General features: G+C 42.7%; 1 protein-coding gene and 1 long non-coding RNA gene across 4 annotated transcripts; one reads left to right on the top strand and one right to left on the bottom strand.

Moving 5' to 3' along the window:
• Positions 1-1,000: 1,000 nt before the first annotated feature.
• On the bottom strand, positions 1,001-8,351 carry LOC308089380. Its single transcript, XR_013933496.1, has 3 exons — positions 8,234-8,351; positions 7,373-7,559; positions 1,001-1,130 (listed from the first exon to the last, which is right to left on the bottom strand). It is a non-coding gene; the product is annotated as an uncharacterized lncRNA (long non-coding RNA).
• Positions 7,422-22,187, top strand: slc39a14 (solute carrier family 39 member 14). Of its 3 annotated transcripts, none has more exons than XM_080434067.1 (9): positions 7,422-7,573; positions 8,222-8,564; positions 9,912-10,089; positions 13,326-13,495; positions 14,634-14,756; positions 17,171-17,347; positions 21,217-21,442; positions 21,691-21,875; positions 22,024-22,187. In XM_080434067.1, the coding sequence occupies exons 2-9, from the start codon at positions 8,250-8,252 to the stop codon at positions 22,174-22,176; spliced, it is 1,527 nt and encodes a 508-aa protein (XP_080290193.1). In that variant the 5' UTR covers positions 7,422-7,573; positions 8,222-8,249; the 3' UTR covers positions 22,177-22,187. The 3 variants fall into 3 exon arrangements, with proteins under 3 accessions (XP_080290193.1, XP_080290192.1, XP_080290194.1); XM_080434066.1 differs by lacking the exon at positions 13,326-13,495 and adding an exon at positions 11,760-11,929; XM_080434068.1 differs by lacking the exon at positions 13,326-13,495 and adding an exon at positions 11,760-11,929 and having other exon boundaries at positions 7,460-7,573; positions 8,236-8,564.
• The last annotated feature ends 149 nt before the right edge of the window (positions 22,188-22,336 follow it).

Raw genomic sequence — 22,336 nt, 5'->3', positions numbered from 1 at the left:
TTTGCATCATTTATGCAAATTATGCTAATGAGGAGAGGTTGCACGACTTCACCATAGATTAATGTCTGATCATCACATACATAGTCTTTGACTCTTCGATTGCCTTTCTAAGTTAATTAGAAGCAAAATAGTTTTTGTCGCATTCTTAAGCCAATAATTTTGATGAGACAAAAACCCAAAAATGGGGTGTGTAATTGATAGAAAGAAAATAACTATTTTTTGGGGTGAACTACTCCTTTAATTAAATAAACACAAAGGATTTTACAGTGTAGATTGGGGCCCCAGAGATTTAAAACAAAACATGGTATCAAATGGGGGTCCGTGCCATAATGGCCACATATCAAACTCGGGTGGTCCTTGAAATGAAAAACGGTTGCGAAAAATTCCCTCTATGTCCTGTCCTTCTTTACATAGCCTTGTTGGGGGAGGCAAGGCTCTTGTGGTAGTGTTGCCATGTCTGCTTTATTACAAGCGACTTTCTGAAAAGTTGCTTGTAAATATTGCTAGTTGCAGGCCTTTTTCTAAAGTATAGTTGCTTATTTGGGCTTGTTTCTTAAATGTTGTTGTTTAAACCAGGGGTTCTAAAACATTTTCTTGTCAAGGACCCCCACATTAATATGCATTTGTCTGAAGACCCCGGCCCCATCTGAAAATATTTTGTGCCCCCTGTACCAGATATGTGTTGTTAAAATGTTGTTGCTTTTTCAAGATTTGAAAATGTTTAAAATAGCAGATCTACAAGCTCTACAAGAGTTTGTAGATCTGCTATTTTCCAATAGCTTCTTTTGGGCTTGTTTTCATAGACCTGGTTGCTTGTTTCTGTAGCAAAATCTGGCAACACCGTATTGGGCGACGTCACCAGAAACATGTCCTCCATCCATACGTTCCACACGCTGGACATGAACCTGGACCGACCTGGACGCTGTGATTCATTGAATGGAGCATTTAGAAAACCCGTCGGCAAGTGACTTTGAGGGGACAGCGAGCAGGTCGCCCCCCCCCTCCTCCCCCGTTTCGCATTGTTCGACATTTTATATATGAATGTGTAAATAAATGACGGAACGAGGACAACGCGTTGAAGCATTTATTCTCCATAGAACAGAACAGAACAGAACAGTGCGGCAGCATCACTAGGTAAGCTAATTCAGGGCTACATATAGCGGCTAAAGCTAGCAGTTTTAGTTTGAGCATTTATGTTGTTATTACTATTACTGTCGGTAATGAACTCACCAGGTCCACGACTGACTAGCGTTATATTTCTCAGGTAGCTGCAGTGCATGTTGTTTATAAAGGAGCTTTGCTATAGCTTGCTTTGTGAACACAGAGTGTGTGTGTGTGGGGGGGGGGGGGGGTGTTTCTACCGTTACATTCTCAATTTCTGACATATCTGAGAATACTTCAGGTTCAGGCCAGTCATTTACATGACATAAATACGTGACATACGTGACATGAACCACTTCCATATTCCTGGGCTGGGGGAACATTAGCCAATAGTAGATCGTCACGTTGGCGAAGATATTTGGTGTGTAGACGGGGGGAAAAGCGGTCCAAGTACAGAGCCAACTCAGGTCCAGTGTACTAGAGCAGTGGTTTAATCTCAAAGACCCCCATAACTGAGAGTGTACAAATGGAACCAAATGGAGTGACCCGTTGAGTTACAGAGCTGCAAAGGGTCCATTTGGCACCCCCTCAAGGACCCCTGGGGGTCCCTGGATCCCACCTTGAGAACCGCTGTACTAGAGGGCATATTGCTTAATTCCATATGTTAATAATAATATAATACACCACAGATATGGGTACAGTAACCTGTAAGCTGATTGTATGACATTCTGTATAGTAGTGTGTATATCTGTCTGTCTCTTATATGTCATCGTGATTTGTGTGCATGCCTGCATGGGGATCTCATCTTAAACAAGCTCAGTGCTTAATGAGTCTCCCAGTTTAGTAGACCTTGTATTGTGAATTTGTACTTCCATGTACTGATGTTCTCATGTCTTACTAAATAAAGTACATCAATCAATCAATCAGATATGACAACGACCAGCTCCGTTTGATCTATAGATCACTAACCTGTCTGCTTGACAAGAGTACAAAGTACATGTGAACACTCAGAGTTACACAAATGGATGAAACCCTGAGCAATTCTACTATGCAGTGAAAACCAAGCCTTAAGGCTAAGCCTTACAGTTAATGCTGGGTATACTTTTGCATACTCATGGTGACTATTACTAGGTAATGACAATGATCCATCTGAATATTCTGTCCATTTGGTTGGTTTTGGATACATTGTGCCTGTGGCCGTTACTTTAGCAACTAATGATAGTGTTGGTGGCTGATGTCACTGTTCCCTTAAGCGAACACTATTATTATGGGACTTAGAGAATGGTTGGACTGTTAATGTGGCGCTTATCTCCCCCAACCCTCCAACACTATAAAGTGTTCCTTGATAAGGCAGCTCCCCTTCAGTTTGGTTCGAGGATGGGAATGTGAAGGAACTACAAGACCATTGTAAGAGATCTTCCTGGTGGCAAGTATGTTGCTTTGCTATGTGCATGATGTGTAGGTTGGCACTCAGTACTATCCTCAGTGTTAATTTATCTCTTCACAGTGTAAAACATGACCAAAATTGACCTTTTGGGTCACGTTTTACTCTTGAGTTTGAGTATTTAACTTGGGGTGTACTGTAATTATTTTCACACTCTGAAAGATCAACACTATTAGATTTTACTTTGTTGTTTGTGTCAATGTTTTATTTATTTATATATTTATTTGTTTGTACGGTTGGATTGCTATTGCTTATTATTGCACTGATACCCTTGGTTCTAAAATACGGTGTCAGGTTACTAAGAATGATGATACTTGATTTCATTTCATTTACTGTCACGTAAATAAACAAAAAGTAATTTATATTTAAGTAATTTATATTTTTGTATCTGGTCTTTTATGCTCAGAACAGATACTGAAATATTATGAATAGCAACTGCAGAAGAATATATAAATGCTTAACGTCACAGAGTCTGGTTACTGCAAGTTATTTTAAATAATACACAAATATTTAGTTTAGATCCTCATTGACCGACAGTAGATGAATAAATGTACTTTTCCTCATACCTCAACTACTTTCCTTCACAGACCTTTACAGATGATTAGTTGAGCATGCTGACGACACAAAGGTAAACTTGTGGACGGTTTGTCTGGTTGACATCTTTTCTAATATTACAAATATGTTCTCAATGCCTAGAAGTTTCCATGGCCCTTGCTTAAGTAACTTTATATAGGTCTAAATTAGGCTTTAAGTCATCCTTTTCCAGTGTGCCAGCACTGTACTGTGTAAGATTTGGTTTAGCAGCATACCTCCCCAACAATAATAATAGTCTGAAGAAAGAGTACAATATGAGAAAACTAGCTACTTTTTTAGGGTTATTATCGTTTCACATCGTGATGGATAAGCTGCTGGGCTGCCGTCTCCACCTGATAAGGTGTCACATGGTCCTGGAACATGTTCTGCTCAGTCAGCTGATAAAAGGTGATGATGATCAGGGAAACTTTCACTGGCTGTGTTTTTATTGGGTGTGTGTGAGGGCTCATAAGTGAACTCACTGAAGTTTGCCTACCTCATGTAATCACTAGTGGTGCTGCTCATACAGCAGATCTAGATGCAATCAGCTGCTAGTAGATAAGATCTGCATCATCACTATAAATTGGATGAAAACCAGGAAAAGACAACACTTCTGTATGCCATATCATGATATTACGATATCCAAAATCCCAGAGGATATCTAGTCTCATATCACAATATCGATATATAATATATTGCCCCCAGCTGTATCATGTATTACTTATTTTTGTATGTGACTGTTTTGGTTTGCATCCGCTCCTTTCCAGTTGCCCAGTTATGCTGCTGCTCTGTCAAAGAAGGAGGGATATAGTCAGTGGCAGTGCCCCTATATGAGATGGATTTATTTTAACCAACAAATACGCAGTGGTAACGGAGTAAACGTACTTTAGCACTGTACTTAAGTACAGATTCTGAGGATCTGTACTTTACTTGAGTGTTAGATTGTTTTGATACTTATTACTCTTACTTGAGTACATTTCCAAGACAAATATTTAACTCTTACTCGAGTACATTAAGCTTCCACTTCACACCAATGAGTTGCCATGCAACTCCTTTCAACATGCAACTACTTGCAACCACTATCCCCAATGGCAGTTGCAAGGAGTTGCGACTAGTTGCATTGGTGCGGTTTGGCCTTTTTGGTTGGCTGTTTTTTTTTTTCTTCCCTAAAATGCAATTGGCCACACTTCTGCTCTCACACTAGCCGTGTTTCTGGCTTCCCCCTCCGCTCGCCTCTTTGTTTCATCTTGTATGGGTGTATAGGAGTAAAAGTATTTAGTTCTGGTTCCTCAGTCATCTCTGTTTTTATAGGTGTTTCTGCCGGCTTTGATCGTAGCGGTTCTACAAGCAAGCACATCAGTGCATGCGGTGCAGGTGGTTTCAGAGAGTTACTTGAAACAAGAGTTACAAGGTCCTTTAAATTCTTTGTGAAAACATTACTGTTACATGTACTTTTACTTGTACTTTAAGTATTTTTAAAAGCATGTACTTTTACGTTTACTTGTACTTTTAAGTGTTTTTCAAAGGATGTACTTTTGAATACTTAAGTATATTTAAAAGCAAAAATCTTTTTACTCTTACTTGAGTAACATTTTGACTGAGCTACTTTTACTTGTAGTGGAGTAAATTTGACCATGAGTATCTGTACTCTTACTCAAGTACTGGGGTCGAGTACTTCATCCACCTGAAATACGTAATGCAGTGTTGAGTATTATGTGAAGTCAGATTTCACAGGAAGTGGATATTCAGTCATCGGACGGAATTGGACTGGACTGTCCAATGCAACATAAGTGTGAAGAGTGTTAGTGCTTAGGCCATGGACCCCCCATCTGAAAATTGTATGTGCCAGGAACCCCCAGGAAAGAAAGTTTATGTAAAAAAATAAAAAAATAAATTATTCGAACTTTTCCAAACATTTTCAAAATTTTCCCGAAATGTTAAAAAATAGTAGATGTACAAGCTGTGAGCTTGTAGATTTGCTATTTTTTAATTGCTAACATAAATGGATAAAGTAGTTAAAATGATTGTGATGCTATATTAAGTTAACAGATTTGACAAGTTGGTCAATTGTGCTTGTGTTGGCCAGTATTATATGCTAACAGGAGATTTATGTGTCTGTGGCTTTACCCATTTAGACATATTTGTTGTCATACGGCTTCTGATTATCGACATGCTTTCATTATGTAGCATGTTTTTTAATGAGAAAACTATGATTCCGTATGTAGGCTACTTTTGACATTTGTATTAGACAGTGACACTTGTAATTACTGTAAGTGCAAATCATGTAAAAAAAAAGTACTTATTATATGCAGATACAGGTCAAATTTAGGCTTGTTTCATGTTTTGAGAGTTTATGCATTTTGCACTTTTACATTTCATTGTACAGTAGCTGATGGTTATTTCGGTGAAAATAATTTGAAATAATGAGCTCGTATTGTTTCTTACTTACTCTCACACATTACATGTAGGCTATTTAATGTATGTGGGGTACACCTCCAACTGCATGTATCTTAATATTGTTTAAGGAACCTGAAAGCTGAAAAGACATAAATCAGGGTGTTACACTGACTATTGTGTGTAATTTAGTAACTTTAGACTAGAGAAACCATGATATCTCAATACTGCATGTGGACTTGAAGATTATAAACAATGAACACTCTTTTAAGTCACATCACCCAGCTCTACTGAAAAGCACTGACCAGAAAGAATTGAAAGATTGAGGGAGGGTGTGATCTTCTCTGAGGATGAACGTTGGGAGAGAGGACGATACAGAGACGGGATCGGTCGCATTCCTGTGGGATCGGAGACCAGCAGACTGTGTCGAAACATTTTCACATCCTGCACTTCCCTGCATTTTCTCTGCCTCTTGTAAAGCTCCAACTGAATTATATGTCAGAACTGTACAGACTTACTACAGGCGAGGCGAAGATAGCCTGATGTTTCTTCTACAAGCAAGACTGGTGCTGTGTTGATGGTCAGCCTGCCCCTTATCTCCAAACCACAAGGCCTTGGACTTGTGTGTGTGTGTACACACACACACACACACACACACACACACACACACACACACACACAGAGTGTGTGGTGACCCGAGGCTGCTCTGATATGAAAATGTCACCAAGCAAATGTTTGCACTGACTTGATTTGACCCTCGCCACACCAAGAAGTATCTACAGAGGTAAAAAGTCATTTATTTGACACCCAAAGTGTTCTGCTCCTTTGCAGGGTTTATTACAATAAACCCCCAGCAGGTAGAGAGTAGTGATCAGAGTTCTTATTTTGGGGCCTTGGTGCTTGTTTTGCCCTAGTAGCCATTCTAGCCAAGACCCTGTCATAACCAAGGTAACCATGTCAAAGGTAACTAACAACAATTATACGCATTCTCCTTCCTGGACAACTATATGTCTGTTGCCAACATTATGTTGTACTGCCAATAATGGCAGAACTAGTTGTGTGGATATGTATGGGGGTTAGATTTACTAGCAGGATCTCAAAATGTAACCATATGAGGCAGCAGCACTTGTTAACCATTGTCTAAAGCACTCTATTATCTTTTACATTGATGCTGCAGCCTCCTGCCACTCCCAGACATTCCATCGTACACACAAACACTCACACACACGCGACTGCCTTCTCTGTTTCTCTCATGAAACATTGATGATGAGGAAGGTGAGGGCTCACTTTACCTCTGGCCTCTATCTACAGGGAGGGTGTGTCAGCAAACCAACGGCACAGCTCACCTCCTGCTTCTGTATTGAAGAGAGAGAGGGGGTGGAGGGGTGGTAAATAAAAGGGTGCTGTGTTCTTCAGTGACGGAACAGGATAGAGGAGTGGCAGCAGAGCCAGAGTCGGAGACCTGCCTGACCTTGCACGGGGCCGAAGCCTTATGGGCATATCGGGACACAGTGTGCTGTGCAGCTCAACGGGGAACTGGATCAAATGTTTAATCCTGCGGTATGAACTGGGCAAATTCCACCACTCGCTAAATGGCCTTCGCTGTACAGTGTGGAGCAGGAATCAACACGAAAATGCTCTCTCTGCAGCGGCAGCTTGGAAATGAGCGCTGATCTGTGGGTTCTTCTGGCATAGCACTCGAGTCTGTGGTTCGCCAGTGCAGGCTTGGAATGTCAAGAAGGCTGGTTGCCGCCACTGCTCCTTGTATTTCGTCCTCGCGTGCTCCTTTCTTCCTCACTGCTGAGCGGTAGCAATGCTCATCCTTGTGTCTGTTTCTCTCTCTCTTCCTCTCTCCTGTACAGTTGACTGCACTCTGAGGACCCTGCAGTTCTCTCCAGACCTCTCTTCCATCAGCACTCACTGTTCCTGCGTATCTGTAACCGCTGCCAAGCAACGGGCATCATAGACGGAACTCTGCATCTGACAGACAGACAGCCAGACGAACTGACTGACTCGGAGAGCTCTGCACAAGGACCATCACCAGGGCCTCGCCAGGCAAAGGTGAGTGTCTTATAGGAATGAATGGGCTCCTTGTCCAAACCAAATGATTCAGTCGGACTATTTGTGGAGTACACTATGGGTACAGTACGAGCATGCAGTCTGTGAGGGTTATAGCCAGGGGTGCACATAACTAGTGCGCAGGTGCCCATGCGCACCCAAAATAAATAATGCGCGGCACATCAGACGACGCGAGGCGCTTTTGCGTACCAACAGCTGGGACAGGAATTTCCAAGCTTTTATTTTTTAGCAAAACTAAAAACTAAAAGCCTGGAGATCGAGGCTAGGAATTTACTTCCTGAAGCCATTCATCCCCACTCCTCCAATCCGGATCCGTTACAGCTGGGCTCCAGATAGCTGTTGTGTGTGAACGTGTTTGCCTTACAATTTCCTGTCCCCTCTGTGCATTATGCTTCAGGTCGGTCACAGAGGGCCATTTGTGTAGCACATGTGTGCTTGTGTGGCTGCAAGATTCGGTCCAATATGTAATTAACCCCATCCCCTCCCACTCACTCCTCCCACTCCAAACACAGACACCTATGCAACAAAGGATTGGACACAATGTTAAGAGGGGTTGGCTGTCACAATTTCGTTTTAGATTTGTTTTGCCGTTACAAACTGTTACAACTCGCACTCTGCCATCAATCCCAGGCCCCCTTCTACAGCTAGCGGAGGAGCCATGATTTATCGGTTCGGTCATGGCCGTGCGACCGCCACCGCTCTCCACCAGTGCAAGCTGACCCTCACCCTGGCTCTCGCCGTTCTGCTGTTACTGCATCCCCTGGGTGGGGTGCAGGGCCAGGCGGAGGCCCAATCCCCTGCCCAGGTCCTCCAGGACCTGCTGGCCCGCTACGGTGACAACGCCACCATCACAGTGCCCCAGCTCCGCTCTCTGCTGGCCCGTCTCAGCCTGGGCCAAGGCGACGGCAGCAGCAATGGGACCACCGCTACCGAGAGACCTCCAGCCACATGGCCCAAGGCCAACAGCTCCAAGGTGAGAAGACTCTGACCACCTGATGTTACATGCATTATGAAATTAACCTAACCAAAAATGTAATTGAATTAGCCACCAGCCAAATGCTGGTACATTTGAACTTTGACCGATAAGTAGAGCTGCATTAGCAGAGTGACATTATTCAGTTGTACTATTCTGTTTAAAAAAAAAGTTTTAAAATACTGCAAGTGAACCAACGTTTGAACGTGTATATCTGACATATACCCAATATTTATTTTAGAGAATAGATTATGTAAATGTACAGACACCAGTGTTGTCTTAAAAGTTAAGACAACTCTAAAATCCATGGCAACCCACAAATGGGGCCTAGAGGTTTATTGCGTCCTCATTGTCCTCTTAATCTAGAAATCTCCCTCGGGGTGCTGTCATGAGAGTAGAAGGGACAACTTAAGTCTGTCTGGAAGGGCCAGGAGCCACCGGTGCCAGATAACTAAAATGTTTCCCAGGCTTACTGCCACATACGATCGACTCGCTTAACTCCTTGATCTGCTTTGAGCGGATTTACTACAATCAGAGACCCAGGCAGACTTTGCAGTCTGCTTTGCAGACTACTGCCACCTCGTGGCATGGAGTTATTTCCTTCTCACGCACGATCACAACAGCGCCATAAGCCGACCGTATGTGTGGTGTGTACTAGGTGTGAACACATTTACTTGTTAACGCCTTCTGACCCGACTGTTCTCCCGATGTTTCTTCTGTAGTAGTCAAGACAACAAATGTTTGAGAATTTCATTGTAGAGGCCTTTAGCTACAGTGTTGCTGACTTCATTGTATGCATGTCATGAGATAGAAGTGTACAAAATGTGTTTGCGGTGTTACCCATTCCCAGTAACCGGGAAACAACAGTACAAAAGAGGCTTCAGGGCAATGACCGCCTTTGTTCTTACTTCTAATGTAACTCACGTCTCTCCAATGACAGCCAGTACATCATCCGTATATTTTTAGACACATTAATAGAAATTGTGATTGCATTTGCCAAAGACCTTTGACATTCCTATATGTTAGCCGCCAGAAATCATTAAAATGTTGTTTCACTCATTTGTACAAGGCAGGTGTACGGAACAATTAAATTTGATATTGAATCAGGAAGGAAATATTACTGTATTGTTAATTAGAACATTTGAATCTACAAGTATACAGTATATACTACTGTGCAGTTTATACATAAGTTACTACTAACTCACCTACAGTATTTAATTGTGATATCTGCCATTCAGCTGGCTTTTAGGGTGAAACTGCAAACTTTCACATTTCGAGATATATAAAAGGCCCCATTTGTACCCGTTCTGTATACACTGATTTTGTATTTATTTTCTCCATCCACAGTGCCTGCCTGCAGACACGCTGGCTGTTTACAGCATCAGTGAGCAGTCGCGTCTGGATGGACGAGGCCTACAGGAGCTCTGCCCCACCATGCTGCAGCAACTGGACGCCAGGGCCTGTGAGGAACAGAAACAGGAGGAGCCCAGCTCTGTCGCGCCTCCCAGGCCCACGCCTGGTGAAGGTGAGCATCCAGTGTAGAAGCACGGCTTCTCAATCTATATACATATATTTTTTTTTACGATGATTCTACATTTATTGCGTAATGACAAACATTCTGGGATGTTATTTTATGAAATGGTGAAAATCTGAAATGAGATGTTGTGGTGAAAAGTTTGGTTTTCATGACTGTTTGCGTGTAATTGCCTTTTGAAACTCTGCTTTCACACAATAAGATCCTTGGTGTTATTATAAGTCTGAGAGTGTAAAAATGTACCCAAAAGGGCCCTGAGGATTAGGAGTATTTTACTATTCACACACTATTGAAGTTTTATGACTTCTTATTGCATTCTCTTTTCTGTTAATGAGTAACTTTGTTACATAAAAACACTGGTAAAGTATTGCTCAATGCTCTTAATGACTTTGCCTTAAATTGTCTCTGAGAAAACACCTGATTCATCGAAGACTCTTAAAAGAATGAATCTCAGCTCTAAAGCTTTATCTGCTTGCCTTCAGGGAGGTCAGAAGCAAAGTTAGAACCGGGGTCCGATGTCATTTCTAGACCTGACTTTTAAACCAAAACATCTATTAGCCCCACAATCTCACTGCGGTCAGCAGATACTGGCGAACAGAGAACTCTGGTAAAAGAGAAGGTAAAGCCAATATATAAAGGAAGGCATATTGCTATCAAACCTCTCTTATTTCCTCTATATCAAGCTGCCCTCTTTAACACGGTATAGTTTGCTGACTGTAAAAAACCCACCGGATGTCCCTGGGAGCTCTTTAAGCCACTCTGGCATCTGCTACCAATCTACTGGGCTTGGAGAAGTGGACTGCAGCGTAGGCCGTTGTTTGCCTTTTGTGTTTCCCGTCAAGTGGAACCTAAATTGTCCAGAGGGGAGGAGGATATAAAAAGTCGAGTAATGAAAGACTTGGAGAATTTGGAGAATACGTGCAGCGTTCCTCCCTTGAGGGCGCAGCAGGGCCTTGCCAAGCGTGCTCACAATGCAGTCGTTAAGTTGGTGGTGCGTCACACATATGCAATGAATCTTGTTGGAGTTATTATTAATAAGCAAGCCATTAGTGATGGGAGGATATACGATTTCTTCTTTTATCGAACTCCCGCACATTGTCTTCAAATGCAAGAAATCAGGAATTCTTTATTGAAGGTTATGAAGGTATCAAGGACCGAAACAGCGATCGCATGGCGAGTTTGAAGTCGATTGGTCGTCAGACAGAACATTTTACTTAAATTTCCACCACCTACCTTGTTTCTATCAGAGTCTGCAGATAGAACCGTTTGTAGAACTGTTTGTGTATCGCTTCCTAAACCTGATCTCATAATCTCTTGTTTAGTTTCAGCAGGGGGTGAAATTCATCTCAGGACAAAATGGAAACCAGATTTAACTATTCTTTTCAACAATTTAAACCTTCTTTTGCAGTAAACACTGCAGATGCTGCAGGGCTGAGCCACCTCAAGGCCCTGCTTAATGTCTGCAAGATTATTTTATTTTCTGCCTTCCACAGGTATGAACGCCCCCCAGAGTGATTACCTGTTTAACACATGAGACGTTATTTCCCTTTTTTTAATAGTGCTTCATTAGGTCATTAACTCTGCTCTGCATGTACAGGCCTAGGTTGTGTTTGACTTTTCAACTACCTCACCGTTCCCTTCCCTTCCCTCCCCTCCCCCAGTGTGGGGCTTCTCTGTCCTGAGTGTGAGTGTGGTCAGTCTTTTCTCCCTGACCGGAGCCTTCCTGGTTCCCCTCATGACGGCGGGCTACATGAACCGCGTGCTCACCTATTTCATCGCCCTGTCCATCGGAACCCTCTACTCCACCGCTGTCTTCCAGCTCCTGCCTGAGGTGTGCTATCCAACCCACCCCTCCCTTCATCCACCCACCCATCCATCCCTGACAGCTGACACTATCTTTTTCAAACTACACACGCACCCACGCACACACACACACACACACACACACACACACACACACACACACACACACACACACACACACACACACACACACACACACACACATAGCAGGCAAGTCCTCCCTTATTTCACACATGACGTCACATGGCTTTTTCATCTACCAAACTAATCCTGCGTTTGGCTACCCTGGGGCATTTCCTTTACCTCCCCTTTCCTCCTTCCTTCCTCTTTTCCTTGGCTTCCTTTTGTTGTTGTTTTTTTCTCGGGCTTACGGTACTTTTTTCAACGGGCAGGTTGTTGTGGCTGTGGTTAATCAACTTCACCGCATTGCTGATCAGAGGAAGAAGGTGTGTGTGTGTGTGTGTGCGTGTGCGTGTGTGTGTGTGTGTGTCAGTTTCCAAGGCTGTTTGTGTGTCTGACCCATCCCATGGCATTGAGATCTAGGCCAAACATGCTGTGTTGCTAACATTGGAGAGTTGTTGGCCAGCTTGCTGTTCAGTTGTGCTGCGCACGGCACAGTAAAAGCCTCAGTGTCCATTTGTTTTTTTTACCTATCAGAATTCATTGCACTCTGTGTTCTAAACACCAGATAAAGCTAGGCTAAAGGCGCTGCGTGGTGTGCAGCAGGACTGTAATTTGGCCAAAAGACAGTAATAGAGCAACGGACTGCGATGCCCTTAAAAAGTCCTCTTTTTTTCTAAGTGGGAAAGGAACACTTGGTTGCAGGGCTCCCCTTGCTCTTATTAAGCTATTTTCGAGTCCATTTGCCCCCTTTTTGTGTCTTCAAAGAGCTGTTTGGTGTGTAACCTGGGGCTACTGTCAAGAGATAATGGGGTGGTGCAGACACACCTGGCCTGACTGAAACAAAGACAATGAGTGTGTTTGTGTGCACTTGTGGATTTTCACAATACCGTAATTTCATTGTGGTAATTAACACTCCTCTTGATCAAAGGACATGTGTATGTCCGTGGAGGGGGTGTAAACCTAGCCAATTGGCCTATTATCTCCACATGCACGGGAACGGTGGTCTTTCAATGATCTAACAATCGGTCCTTTGAATGGACAGTGGGCCAATTATCTCACCGGAAGATGGATGCATCCTTATCTGGCATCTCTCCATTTTAAGCAGTTTGGTGATTGATCACATTTGATTCTTACTTCCTTTTTTAGGGGAGGTGTGGGGACTACATGGTGTGCTCATGTTTTTGTTTATTTTTTGGCTTAAAAAATGATCAATTCTAATTATCTCCTCTTTGTCTGTCTTACTCCTCTTTCTCTGCACTCTCCTCCTTTCCCCATGCCTTCTCTGTTGTGCTGGTGGTCAGTGTGGGGTTATGGGTTCCTGTGCGTGACGCTCATCTCTTTGTGTTCGCTGGTGGGTGCCTGCGTGGTGCCGTTCATGAGGAAAACCTTTTACAAGCGGCTGCTGCTGTACTTCATAGCCCTGGCCATTGGCACGCTGTATTCCAACGCCCTCTTTCAGCTCATCCCAGAGGTAGAGTTTTCGCTGGCTTGAGCCCGTTTCAACCACTCACAGAAAGCTACCGCTCTGGTCACTCAGACGAAGGCACCTTTAGTATTTAGAAAAGCGCTTTTTAACCTGAAAATTTGCTGAGGGACCAAGTAATGCTTAAACTGTAAGCTAAAATACTAGTGAAAGACTGACACACATCCCAACATGTCCTTCAAATCAGGGAATACTGTCAGGCCCGGCGGCACGGGGGGGTTTCAAATTGTGCCCCCTCAGTTTAGTTTGGAAAAGAAAATGAAATTTTATTTTTTTATATATTTTTTTTGATAAAAAAATCGGTAAAATCAGGCAAAAATATGAATTAAATTACATAAGCCTAACCTAACCCTAACCCTAACCCTAAACCCGAAATAAAGTGACAAAAAAACGCCCCAAAAAAAAAACGTCCACAATCCGCACAATTAACCGCAGTCATTTCATCCTGGCGCCGGGCCTGAATACTATGCAAGGCAAATCAGCACCAGGCTCCCAAACAACTATCTGGTTTTGATTATGTAGTGTCAACTAAGACATGGGAAAGCTACAGTACACAGTTTGGCAGTCTGAAATGTGGCTTGCATACAATAAGTATTTTGTTTGTGCAACAGGACATGACAGAGAAGTGAAAGCATGTCTCAAATGTGAAATCTTTCACTTTCTTCCAGAGATGAACCATCCATGTACTAGACGAAAACCAAAATAATAAAACGTTAGACTGAGTGAGTTAGAACCTAGTAATTCACCATTCTATAATTACTGGCCCGCAGAAACTGCAGAGTCACGACCCCCTAAGCCTTGAAGCCTTGAAGCCTTAGTTAGAATAACTCCTCAACTCCATTGTGCCTGTTTAGTCACACATTGACTGTAGGCCCAGACAGTCTCCCTCTGAAAACCCCCTGATCCTACATCATTTACTGGGTTTCACAACTTGCTGTTTTTAGGCAATGACGGTGTATTATTCTTTCTGTCATGAGAACTGACCATAATCTCACGGCAGCAATTTTGGCTCCATGTCATTATCTGGGGATGGAGTGGAGAGGCAATGACATAAGAGCAAAATGGCCACTGTGGGAATATGGGCAATTGCATTCAAGCTTACCATGCTGTCCTCCCTGTACACTAGGCCTTTGGTTTTGACCCGATGGTGGACTTCTATGTGAGCAAGTCCACCGTTGTGTTCGGAGGATTCTACCTGTTCTTCTTCGTCGAGAAGGTCCTTAAGGTGCTGCTGAAACAGAAAAACAAGGTGAGCAAAAACTGGTTGTTCTTAGAGTATATAATGGTACAGATATATATAAATTATATATTTTTAAATTACCAATTTGTCGAGAAGGTCCTTAAGGTGCTGCTGAAACAGAAAAACAAGGTGAGCAAAAACGGGTTGTTTTTAGAATATATAATGGTACGGATATACTGTATATATATATATTTTTTTTATTACCAATTTATCTTTCATCCAATCACAGTTGAATGTGCACACCAGAACCTTTTTATTGGTTTGAATTAAAATAAAGCCTTAAAGGTAGGTAAAAGGTTCTACTCCCAGGTGTTCTTATTGTAACAGAAGCAGAAGCCACATCTTAATGGTTTGTGTGTCTCTCCCAAGGTCGGCATTTTTACCTTTCTATTCAATCTAAGGCAGGTTTGACCAGTTCTGCAGGAGGCTGGCATAACGGCTGCTGATGAGTGATTATAACATGGTGTCATGATGTGTCATAAGTACTTTAGCTTTGTACTACTCACACATTCATAACCACATTTATTGACTCAACGCCTGGAGTCTTCACACGTGTACTTGAATTGCGTAGAGGAGACACTTATAGATCAAGTTGACACGTATGTCCTCAGGATATGACCATACGTAACTTACAAGGCAATGCTAGGGGTGCGGCTGGTCTACCTGTTGGCCTGGGGAAAAGTGTAAAAACAAAAAAGAGAGAGAGACCAATGTCTGTCTTACATAATGCACATGATCTTTCCATTTCCGTTTACAACACCCTCCTGTTCCAACTGCCAAGATCCTGGGAGTGGTCCTTGACAGTGAGCTGTCCTTCAAGGCACACATTGCAGCATCCAGAGGATCAGACCCTTCACCAAGGAGTCTGTCCAGCTCCTTAACCATGCCTCTGTCATCTCCAGGCTTAACTATTACAACTCCTTCATTGCCGGTCTGCTGGCATGCTCACTAAATCCCCCTTCAACAATGGCGCACACGTGGTCTTAAACCTCCCTAAAGGTTCGCGTCTCCCCCTTCTGCGTTTCCTTCTCTGGCTTCCGGTTGGTTGCTGCTACTCACTTCCGATTTTAAAACACTGCCGCTGACCTACAAGGGGCATGGCATCCCCTTAACTTCAGGACATGATCCACACCTACACCCCTTCCCGCACACTTGGATCACCTGACACAGGATGCCTATCCTTCCTGTCCTACGACACCCTGGCCAATGCTCAATGTGGGGTCTGGGGAGTCGTGGGGAGTGAGGGGGTTCAAGGGGGTCTCCAGCAAAATGAGGAACTGTTTAAAGTAAACAGTTGAGCCCTATTTTATTCTTCTGGTTTTTCGAATGGTGGTCAGCTAAATAAATATAAAATAAATAGATGTGTCCTTGACATGAAAATGTTGGAGAACCACTGTCCTAGACCCTCCCTCCTGGTTCCTAAGCTGTGGAATGACCTCCTCCCCTCGCTCAGGACTGTAGACTCACTCCCCATTTTCCACCGCAGTCTCACCTCTTTAGACTCACCCCTAGTGCTCCTCATTCCTTGTTCACTATGTTTTGCCTATTTTCAATAGATGTTAACTATACTATCCAGATGTATGTTGGTTACTTGTTCACATACGTCTCTGTTGTTGCCCCTAAACTCTGGAACAATCTCCCATACCACATTTAAGTCTTGTCCTGACACTGATTTTAAATCAACCCCAAAGACCCACCTTTTCTCTATTGCTTTTAGCTCAGTCTGAGGTTAAACCATGTTTTGTTTTATTATAATTCTTTTGTAATTAGTTTGACATTAATCTTGCTTATGTGGACTATTGTATATCATGTGTTTCTATGTTGTCATCCTCGGTTGGAAAGCATTTTGGTTCAACTGTTGTTTTAAATGTGCTATATAAACAAATATGAGTTGACAGGATCTTTTAAGCTTCAGCTGTAGCATATACCTTTTTATTGGATATAACTCCAAAATTGGAATATGTAACCAACCAGGTCTGCAAAATGTTATATTGTGAATGGATACAAGGCCAATATAGTCACAGAGTGCTATCCATTCATTCATAGAAATCAGTAGTTTTGAGCACAATCAAGTGGTGAATCTGGGGAAGTAGCTCCCCCTAGTGAGCACTCACCTGAGAGCCATATGGTCCACCCAGCCTCATGTTAACACCTACAGTAGGTCACCTGTTGATCCCATTATAGAAACTCGTTGACCTACATACTGTAGGCACCAACATACGTCAGCTTCTATCCATTACCTTAACCAAAACCTATTAATGACCAAATGTCAATGGTCAGTCAATTTAAACTTGATTTCAAAATAACTATATTGAATTGTAACAGATTTGGTGAAAAACAGTGAATGGTACAGTTATTATTATCATGATCATCATGACTAATGTCCATGTGTCATTCTCTCTCGTTTTTTTAATCTCTACCAGGGCCACGACCACAGCCACTACACCGGTGCGGAGCACTATTCGACAGCCAATGGCGACACGGAGGAAGGGGTGAGGGAGAAACATAAGCACAACGGGGAGGCCGGTGGCCTGGGCCTGGCTAAGGCGGGAGACGCAGGAGAGGGCGAGCTCATGCTCACCCCTGCACAGACACCACAGGTACAGGAAACACACAGGGTTCAACATGTGGGTATATACATGTATGTGTATACCTGTGCGCACCGGGGTATCACAGCACCGTGGGAAGTGTGTTACTAGTTGGAACAGGTACAAGCTGGTGCTGTAGTTTCTGTGTGGCAATACGTACAGCTGGATGTGAACCAACGGCATCAATAGCCACTTTCCTAGGGCATCCGAATGGTGCAGGGGTAAAGTTCCTGCCCACCACGTGGGGAACTTTGGGTTCGATAACCTTTATGGTGCATCTGGTTTGACCGGGTGCTCTAACGAACACGATTGGCCGTGTTTGTGGGTGGGAAGCCTGTTACAGAGGCCGATATGTGATACGCCGCACTAGACAGTCTTACAGGATGGACGGTGTGCCTGTTAAGCGGGAAATGGATCTTAGGGAATAAGAGTACTTCTTCCTGGTGAAACTACTCACTGTCATGTGAAAAAATGCAGCTGGCGATGTCGCGTGTATCGGAGGAGACAGGGTTTTCTACACCTTCCAAATCCAGACAGTAAGGGCAAACGTTACTGGTCGGCAGTGACGGACTACATGGGGTAGAATTGGGAATCGACATAACGATTAAATTGGGGGGAAAGAAACAGTAGCCACAGCCTTGATTATGAAAACCTAGAGTTATATATTTACCAGCTGACAAGCTCTTGCAATTTGTGTTTAATATCGCAAAAAAAGAAAAGGGGAAAAAAAAACATCCATCATGAACGTCCAATTTCATTTTGGCAATTCCTCCCTCATGAATTGGTTTGAGTTGTGATTGACTGATTGTCTCATGATACAGATTTGATGTGAAAGATATTTTAATCGACACAATATAAAAAAACCTAGGTGTATTAATAAAAACAGGTCTAGTCCGTATTGGTAAATCAGTTGCAATTACCATGATCCTACCGTGAGTCCAATCTGTGCACCAGAACCTTCTCGGATTCTTTCTCAGATTTTTGGGTTCAAGTGGATCCGTGACGACCTCTAACTCACTTGAAATAAACATTAGTGTTTAGCTCTTACTTACTTAGCTTTTTTCTCTTCCGTTGTAACCTTTTAAGGTAACTCCGCACCAAACAGACTCGTCCAGACTATTGCAGACTACTCCAGACTGCAACAGACTGGTATTCGGTTGGCAAAAGTTACCATTTAAGTCTGTCAGCCGACTGGCCATTCATGTGCTAATTTGACTTTTAGCGTGCCAGCGTTGCCAGGTCTGCTTATTACAAGCGACTTTGGGCTTGTTTCCCTGCAAAGCCACTTAGGGATGTTCCCAGCGTTTTTTCTTCACTGACGTGCAGTGGTGTAAGTAACTAGTACATTTACTCAAGTACTGTACTTAAGTACAATTTTGAGGTACTTTTACTTTACTGGAGTATTTCCAATTGTCTATACTTGTACTCCACAACAATTATTTGAAATGTTTAGTTACTAGTTACTTTGCAGATATAAATCATTATGAAACATACATTAACCACTTTAGCCCTATTTTATACCTATAAGCTATTTGAAAATAGCAGATCTACAAGCTCACAACGTGTTGCGATGCACGCGTTCTGAGCTTGTAGATCTGCTATTTTCAAACATTTTTGTACTTTTACTTTTGGTACTTTAAGTACATTTTTATACCAATACTTTAGTACTTTTACTCAAGTAAATGTTGAATTCTGGACTTTTACTTGTAACAGACTCAGAGTACATCTATTGCATTCAAGCCTGGAATTTCGTCATTTTAGGGGCCACTTGGCCTTTGGTGTTGTAATTTTTTGGAGGGCACAAAGGCCCTGCCCGGTCTTCCTGCCAGGGCAGGAAGGCCATCCAAAAAAATAATAATGATTTTTAAGTCCAAAAATGATTTTTAAGTCCACGGAAATAATGCATTTAACTTGAAGGTTAAGGATCATTGTATTTTAATATATTATAAGAATAGTATAACTATCTGTGAAATATAACCCATTTATTTCACAAAATAATGTGTTGGCAAATGACCAATATTTAGTTATATAGGTCTCAATATGTCACATTCAGCCCTGGACTTCACTGACTGAAGTAGGGGTCACATTAATCACATTAGATTCACAGAATGTATTTTACCCACAAGTTATTTTCATTCAAATGAAATGTGAATGAACTTGCACTAATAATGACTTTAGTTGATTTTTCACTCTTTAAAATATAGTATTTCTTAATTATTAATAATTACAGCTTGTAGATTGGCTATTTTCACGATTTTAAATTGTTTTTAAATAATAATAAAAAAGGAACATACAAGATTTCCACCCACAGCCATAATATAATAGCCAATATATGGTTCTGTATCAGTATATGAGTCCGTTTTTGCGGATTTCATTCTAATTGGCTACTATGCCTGCATATGAATTTCATGAGCCTGGGTAGGTCACCCTGGCTTGGCGGAGATATGCCCTGTAGCGCACACTCCGCCAGTGGTGTAAAGTAACTAAGTACATTTACTCAAGTACTGTACTTAAGTACACTTTTGAGGATTTTTTACTTTACTGGAGTATTTCTAATTTTCAGTACTTTTACTTCTACTCCATACATCTCTGAGGAAAATATTCTACTTTTACTCCACTACAATTATTTGAAAACTTTAGTTATTAGTTACTTTGCAGATATAAATTATTACATTATAAAACATACAGTAACCACTTTAGCTCTATTTTATACCTAGGCTATTTGAAAATAGCCGATCTACAAGCTCACAACACGTCGCGAAGCGACGCGTTGTGAGCTTGTAGATCTGCTATTTTCAAACATTTGAGTACTTTTACTTTTGGTACTTTAAGTACATTTTGATACCAATACTTTTGTACTTTCACTCAAGTACATTTTTAATTCGGGACTTTTACTTGTAACGGAGTACTTCTACATTGCAGTATTGATACTTTTACTTAAGTAAAACATTTGAGTACTTTTTCCACCACTGCGCTCCACACAGCAGCAGCAGGTGAAAGCAATTCACTTAAACGAGGGTTGTGTTGCGCACCAAAACTGCGCAAAACTAGGTCAAATCAATCAATCTCTCTCTCTCTCTCTGGGAGCAACAACGAGAAACAGTGAATGTAGGTTTTCATAGACATGGTCGCTTGTTTCTCTCACATAATCTGGCAACACCGACAGCCCTTTGTTGTCACTGCCACTGCTCTGCCAGTCGGCTAAAAAGCTGAACATGTTCGGTCGGCTCTGGGTCGGCCGAAAAGGTCCCGACGGACCCCTAACCGACTGGCCGACGGACCCCTAACCGACTGGCCGACGCTTCCCGAAGCCAAATCGGCCCAAAGTCGGGCCGATTTGGATTGGTCTGGAGCCAGCTTTAGTAATGTTTATATGTGCTCTTTTTGTAATGTTGCTTGTTTTCTGTATGGGGACTACGGATGGAAATTAGCATTCTTGCTAAATCCGGTGTATTTACATTGCATTGTATGTGTGGTGTTCATTGATATGTGCTGTCCCTCCCAAATTAAGGTGTAAATAAATAAAACATGGAAAAAACAGAGTAGAGTAGAGTCAGTAGAGGAGAAACGATGAATCAAATAATCAATTAACCGATCGACAGAAACTAGAAGTATCATAAATATTTCTTATGTGCTATTTACATCTTCACCAAAATATGAAATGCTTGATGATATGATAACAAAAACGTTATCATATCATCACAGATTCGTATTATTAAACAGAATCTGCTTCGACCCTTAATTTATACTCTGTTGTATGACTGTCACTTGCCGAAAATGACAGATCTACAAGCTCACAACACGTGGCTTTGTAGATGTGCTATTTTCGGTGAGGGACACCCTTGTTTGACAAAGTATAAAACAGGCTGTATATGTCTCAGGAGTCCCAGAGCACGGAGGCGACGCGCCGGTCCGGCGGTGGCTGCTACTGGCTGAAGGGTATTGCCTACTCTGACATCGGCACGCTGGCCTGGATGATCACGCTGAGTGATGGCCTGCACAACTTCATCGATGGCCTGGCCATCGGCGCCTCCTTCACCGCGTCTGTCTTCCAGGGAGTCAGCACCTCTGTCGCCATCCTGTGCGAGGAGTTCCCCCACGAGCTGGGTGAGTCCTGCGAGAGGACCCTATTATTTGACACACTTTTTTCAGCCATGACCGGCATACTCTGAATCCAGTTGCTCTTATTCAGTCAGTTAGTTAGTATTCATACTATTTCCTGCTGCTGGCCATACTTAGCTAATCATTATAAGAAGTTTGTTTTTATCCTGCAGTTACCGGGATGTCTTTGTTTGTCTTTTACAAAAAAACTAAAACAATACTCAATATCTATCTCCGCCCTTCCCTCTCAACAGGTGATTTTGTTATCTTGCTGAATGCTGGCATGAGCATCCAGCAGGCGCTGTTCTTCAACTTCCTTTCTGCCTGCTGCTGCTACCTGGGCATGGGGTTTGGCATCCTGGCCGGCAACAGCTTCTCGCCCAACTGGATCTTCGCCCTGGCAGGGGGCATGTTCCTCTACATTGCATTGGCAGACATGGTTAGTGGCAGAAAGCTTGTGTGGATGGGGAATATTAGGGAGGTGTATAAACTTATAAATCGATATGTGTGCGTTCTCTTTACATGATGATCTATAATGAAACACCTATGCCTCCTCCTTCCTTCCTTCCTTCCTTTGTCTCTTCCAGTTCCCAGAGATGAATGAGGTCAGCCGGGAGGAAGAGGAGGCGGGTGGCAAGCGATTCCTCGTGACATTCGCTATCCAAAACGCCGGCCTGCTGACAGGCTTTGCTATCATGCTCATTCTCACCACCTACTCTGGACAGATACAGATGGGGTAGCGGCACTATAAACAAGCAGACCAAAGCAGATCTAGATCTGTGTGAACAGGGACTGACCTGAGCCGGTTTGTGCAGGTGCAAACTGGTCCTAAATGGGAACAACCGTGAGTTGGGACGAAAGGTAGCCCATCCCACCCCCCTTCCATCTCCTCTCCCTCTC

This window comes from Gymnoscopelus braueri (genome assembly GCF_963280865.1).
Source record: "Gymnoscopelus braueri genome assembly, chromosome: 7".
Classification (NCBI taxonomy): domain Eukaryota; kingdom Metazoa; phylum Chordata; class Actinopteri; order Myctophiformes; family Myctophidae; genus Gymnoscopelus; species Gymnoscopelus braueri.
Note: the sequence above shows the minus strand (reverse complement) of the source record. Positions and strands in the feature narration are given on the sequence as shown.